This window comes from Mesoplodon densirostris, chromosome 3 (genome assembly GCF_025265405.1).
Source record: "Mesoplodon densirostris isolate mMesDen1 chromosome 3, mMesDen1 primary haplotype, whole genome shotgun sequence".
Lineage (NCBI taxonomy): Eukaryota > Metazoa > Chordata > Mammalia > Artiodactyla > Ziphiidae > Mesoplodon > Mesoplodon densirostris.
Window position 1 is genome coordinate 145,630,726 of NC_082663.1, and position 6,000 is coordinate 145,636,725.

General features: G+C 59.2%; 1 protein-coding gene across 1 annotated transcript in view; it reads right to left on the reverse strand.

Annotated features, from left to right (window-relative positions):
- Positions 1–5,086, reverse strand: part of CARM1 (coactivator associated arginine methyltransferase 1) — a 41,243-nt gene extending 36,157 nt beyond the window's left edge. The window contains 1 exon segment of the mRNA XM_060094125.1: positions 4,861–5,086. Within this exon segment, the coding sequence (XP_059950108.1) occupies positions 4,861–5,086 (226 nt within the window).
- Positions 5,087–6,000: the final 914 nt, after the last annotated feature.

The following is a 6,000-nucleotide window of genomic DNA, read 5'->3' on the forward strand; positions in this document are numbered from 1 at the left end:
GCCCCCGCTCGCCGCAATTAGAGCAAGCGCAGGCACAACAATGAAGACCCAACACAGCCAAAAATTAATTAATTAATTAATTAATTTTTAAAAATGTACAAATCGCCCTTAGCCGTCACCGGTTAAAAAATTGGCCACAGGCCCGATCTGGTCCACAGGCCATAGCTTGCCCACAGGCCCTGCTTTATATTATTATCCTTTCCCCAGCTGCCCCCAAAGTCAAGCATTTGAGTCTGTCAACACTGGTTTAAGCAGGGCCTGGCACACAGTAAGTGCTCAATAAATGACAGCAGCCAGCAGCAACTGGCAGGCACCACTGAAACGTGAATGCCTTTTGGTGTAACTTTCTGGGTTTTCCCCCCAGCTTGACACTGAATATCCTCAAGGCTGGGTGGAGGACAAACTCTTCCAAACCCTCTCACTACCACCCCCTGCCGCAGCTGCCGGGGGTGTGGGCTACCAGGAGGGTGACTGAAGGAAGTCACAGGGTCCTGATTCTGGGACAGCAGGCCATGCTTCACCTTGCTTTTACAGAGGGTTTTTCTCTGGGGTTTCCACCCCTGGCACGTCCCCCACGAACTGAAATTTAGCCCCTGTCAGAGCCAGCCCTGCCGTACATCCCTTCCTAGCCAATGCGGCAGGGACATGCCAGAGGACCGAAAGAGAAAAGCAGCACAGTCAGCTCCAGAAAGGCCGCCACAGGGCTGAGGAACTGAGAGTCTGTTCTGCTCGCCGCCCTACCGCCCCACGATGGGCTTTCCGAGGAGCTGCCTCCCTGCAAGGGGATGGCAGCCCACGTCCAAGGACTCCAGAGGCTGTGCCAAAGCTTCCTCAAGGCCCGGGAAGCCGGCAACTCTGCCCAAGGAAAACGGCCCAGTTTTGGTAGTTGCCATTTAGCCAATCCCATGGACGCGGGCCAGGGTGACATCAAGTGGCAAGAAGGGGTGGGGAGGGAATTCCCTGGTGGTCCAGTGGTTAGGACTCTGCACTTTCATTGCTGGGGGCCCGGGTTCGATCCGTGGTCAGGGAACTAAGATCCTGCAAGCCACGAGGCCAAAAAAAAAAAAAAAGAAGAAGGGGTGGGGAGGGTCACCATTCACTGCAGGGTGACTGGGACAGGACCTTCCTCAGCTGTCCTCTTTCCCACAGGGAGGGGGCAAACGTCAAGGAAAGGGGCTGGATGTTCTGCTACCCACACCCATCTCCCAGCCCTGCCACTTGAGACAGAGGTGGCAGCCCAGGGGCCCCCCTCCCGTCTGCTGGGGGTGCAAGGCAGCTGGGCAGCCCCACAGCATAAGGGACTCCCTCTTAGAAAAGCCAGCTCTTCACCATTCCACACCAGTAGCATCACCACGGATAACATCTATAGACAGATCTACCCTTCACCGCCGGACACCCTGCTCCACAACCCCGTGAGCCCCTGGTGGCACTATTCCCATCGCAGGTGAGGAAACGGAGGACGTGTACAGGTGTCGCTACAGGGCTGCTGCTACAGGTGAAATGGCTAGTTCAAAGCCGCATAGCTGGTGACTCACACCAGTCACACTCGACGTTCAGGACCCTCAGCTCCCAGATGTGAGACACTGGGAGATTCGGGCGGATGTCTCGGTCGACTGCCCACCCGCCCCACCCCAGCTCCACCCACAGAGGCGAATGCCCGGGATCTGGAATCACCAGCGGCTCGCAAGACCTCGCCTCACAAGGGACAGGAGAGCGCAACAGGGCTCCTGAAGCCTCCTCACCTGGCCAAAGCATTCGGGTCCCAGAAGGGTCCAGGTTGGGGAAATGCTGAAGCCAGGGATGGAAGTTCATCCCAAGAGAAAGCCTACAGCTCCCAGCAGCAGCATGGTTCACCCCTAAGTCCCCTCAGTGGCCGGACCATTCTGCCTTTTTCCAGGGGACCGTCAGCCAGCCCTCCACACCCAGCAGGCCGGGCCTGATCTCTGATCCAGGACTTTGCACTCCCCCGGCAGACTTCAGAGCAGTTCTTCCCCGGAGGCCCACGCTCCCCAGGCGGAGCTGGCTCAGGAACCAGGGCTGCCCCGCCCTGAGCAGTAACCCAACCAACTCTGAGGCCATCACCAGGCCTTCACCGGAGCAGGCGCTGCCTCCAAAGAAAAAGTGCTCGTTCATAGAGCAAACACGCTGTGCCACAGTCCTGTCATCACCTCCATTCTACCGCCGAGGAAACTGAGGCACAGACACCCAAAACTACCCTCAGGGCACCAGTCTAGCCCACGTAGTGGATGCCCCCCAAAATATGTCTAAGCCCTAACCCCCGGAACCTGTGGATATGACTTTACTTAGAAAAAGGGTCTTTACAGAAATAATTAAGGATCTAAGATAATCCTGGATTTAGGGTGGGCCCTAAATCCAGCGACAGGTGACCTTACAGGAAAAGGCACAGAGACACAGGGGAACAGGCATGTGAAGACAGAGGCAGAGACTGGATTTCTGTGGCCTCCAGCCAACCAACACCTGGAGTCACTGGAAGCTGGAAGAGGTAAGAAAGGATGTTCCTCTAGAGCCTGTGGAGCGAGTGTGGCCCAGCCGACACCTTGATTTTGGACTTCTGCCCATGAACTATGAGAGAATACATTCCCGTTGGTTTAAGCCACCAAGTTTGTTACGGCAACCCTGGAAAACTAATACAACCAGCTTTGGCCAACTCCAGGACCCATACTTTTACACTAATACCTCACACTAATGTTACTTGAGCCTAAAGAGGAAAAAATTATTTCAGACCTCTGAGACTTTATCATCAGGGGTCTGAAACAATTTCAGACTGGGGCTCTCAGTTTGAGAAACATGGACTTTCTCCTCTTGACGAACGCTTCAGTTATGAATGACCTCTAAAAAGGGAAGTGTTCCCTTTGTAACTAGTAACAATTCCGAGTAGATCCACAAAACAAAAACACAAAAGTAAAAATTCTCCTGGAGAAACATGTAAAGAGAGGAGACTACGTGTAGAGTATATGAGAACGCTCTGTATTATCTTCCTAGTAATTCTATCAATCTAAAAGTGTTCTAAAATCAAAAGTTTATTTACCAAAGATAAACCACCTCCCCTGGAACTCCTTTGCGGATCAGCCCTGGAACCCTAGTTTGAGAAACACTGCCCTTCTTTGTTCTGTATCCCATTAATGTGTGTTGAATGAATGGCCATGCTTGTGATCTGGGGGATCCTGCCAAGCTTAAGTGTCTGTCCTGAGCTCTGATGCCCACCGGGGATACCCTTCTTTCTCCTCATCTGATCCAAGAAGACCCAGCTCTGCCCCAGCAAAAAGAGGTGCGACGCTGGGGACAGATGCACAGCTCCTTTATTTTGGGTTTTCCAAGTTGAGGTGTGGGGAGAATCCTGTGTGGGAACCAACTGCTCCACACACTTCCCTTCGGAAAACCCCCGTTCCCGAAGTGGCAAAAACTCACACAGGCCAAAGCCAGGAGAGGCCCCCTCAATGACTCCACAGAGCATCAGTGCAAGAAATCCGGAGAGACCAAGCTGAGTGTAACAGAATAACAAAATGTGAAGGAGGAGGTACTTCCCTGCGCAGTGGTTAAGAATCTGCCTGCCAATGCGAGGGACACGGGTTCGATCCCTGGTCCGGGAAGATCCCACATGCCGAGGAGCAACTAAGCCCGTGCGCTACAACTACTGAGCCTGCGCTCTACAGCTGGCGAGCCACAACTGCTGAGCCCACGTGCCACAACTACTGAAGCCCGTGCGCCTAGAGCCCAGTGCTCTGCAGCAAGAGAAGCCACCGCAATGAGAAGCCCGCGCACCGAAACGAAAAGTAACCCCCGCTCACCACAACTAGAGAAACCCCACGCGTAGCAATGAAGACCCAACACTGCCAACAATTAATTAATTAATTAATTTTAAAAAAATGTGAAGGAGGAATCGTGACCAGAGAGAACTGATAAGAAAGAGTAACAAGAGAAAGAAAAAGGATGAACTACAAAGACGCGAGGTCCTTGGCAAACACATTTGTGATTTTTTTTTTCCCACCTTAATGTCAGTTTTGAAACTAGCTTCAGAAAATGTAACCAGCTTCTCACATCCCCAAAAAGGTAGATCGGAGGACCGTGGCGAGGGAGGAGTCCGTGTTACCTCTTACTTCGGAGCTGGGCGTCCAGATAGGGGCCCTCCCTATCCACGTTTCCACGAGGCGCACACACAGCAGCTCGCACCACCCTCGCAGGACCCCTCTCCCCAGATCTAGAAGTTTCCCACTCGGGGGTCCGGAACGCCAAGCCCTCCAGATGAGTGGCACAGGGTGCTCCAGGCCCCCCCAGACTGGGCACCACTTTCCAACCGTCCTTGGCAGTCCATAGGGTCCCCTGAGATAGCCAGAGGCTGCCCACACCCCTCCCTCCTCCCCGCTAGAGCGGCCACACCCGCCCACAGACTCCCACCTCTCCCACGCCCAGGCCCTCTCCCCTCCCACCCAGCCCGCCCACCCCCGGCTTCCTCCGAATTCTTACTTTGCACTCTCGGCCCCCCACTTCCTGCCCACCCCCTCCCAATCTCAGGGCCCTCGCTACTCCCCCATTTCCCGCTTCCCTCTGTACTCGGGGCACCTCACCTCTGGCCACCACTCACGCCCTCTTTTCTCTTTCTGCCCCTTTGACACCGTTCCTCCACACCCCTCACTCGGGGGCCCCCACATTCAGCTCCCTCGGCCCGGCCCCACGGAGCCCACACCAGGCCCCCAAGGATCAGGGACCCTCACCCTCGGGACCCCGGGCCCCTCACCGCGGCCGCGTCCCGTCCACCCCGGGCCCCCCGCCCGTCCGGCCTCGTGCGCAGCCCCCGCGCGCAGCCCGGCCCTCGGCCCGGCCCTGGGGCCCCGTACTCACGGCTGTAGAGGGCGATGCCCGCCGCGTCCGGGCCGGCGCGCACCTCGAGGCGCAGAGCCTGCTGCTCCGCGTGCCGCTGGATCTCGCCGTTCGCGTCGCCGATAGTGAGGAGGCGGGCGCCGGGGAACACGGACACGGCCCCGCAGGGCCCCGTGACACCCGGGCCGGCCACCCCCGGGCCGCCCACGCCCGGCCCCGCCGCCGCCGCCGCCGCCGTTCCTGCCATCTTAGATCCGGCTCCAGGCCCCGCCGCCGCCGCCGCCGCCGCCGCCGCCGCGCCCGGGCCCAGGCCGCCGCCGCTGCCACCGCCGCCGCCGCCGCCGCCGCCGCACAGGCCGAGGCCGAGCCAGGTAGCGCCGCCTGATGGCCACGCGCCGCCTCGCCGCCACCGCCGTTGCGGTCGAGCCCCGTGACGCAGCGCCCCCTGCCGGCGGCCCTGGGCTCTGGGAGGAAGCACGCTGGGGGGCGGGGCCGGCCCCGCCTCGCCCCGCCCCGCCGCGCGCTAGCGGTCGCAGCTTTGTGAGGTGACTCCTTGGCCCAGGAACAGCGAGGGCGGGAGCGTACGTCATGAGTGGTGCTCGGCCGCGCGGACACGCCCCTAGGGCTGGGCCCCGCCCCCAACCCGGCGCGGCCCAAATGGCCGCGCTTTGTAAGGTTGTGCGGCTGCCCAGCCCGGAGCGCGTGTCAAAGGGCGGTGCTCGGCCGTGCGGACACACGCCGGAGCCCCGCCCCGCGCAAGCGGCCGAGCTATGTGAGGTGGTGGATCCCCAGCCAGGGGAACGGCGGCAACTGGCCAGACGCCCGACGGGCTCCAACACGCCCCTGAGGCTGGGCTCTGCCCCTGGTCCCGCCAGGCTTTGTACGGCGGCTCACTGAGGGGCGGGGTCCCGCTGCGAAGAGGCCCCGCCCCTATACCGGTCCTGCTCCCCACCCCACCACTGGTCTCGCTTTGTGAAGCTCTGGGTTCTTGGGGAGGGCCGGAGTGAGGGGCGGGGACAGGATGTAGGGACACGCCCCAGCCTGTGGCTCCACCCCCAGTGCGCCCGCTGGAAAAGCAGTTTGAGCATGGACTTGGCCTCTGCACGTCACCTGTGCCCCCTCTCCGAGCACTCAACGTCTCCTTCTCTCTTCCCCATCATC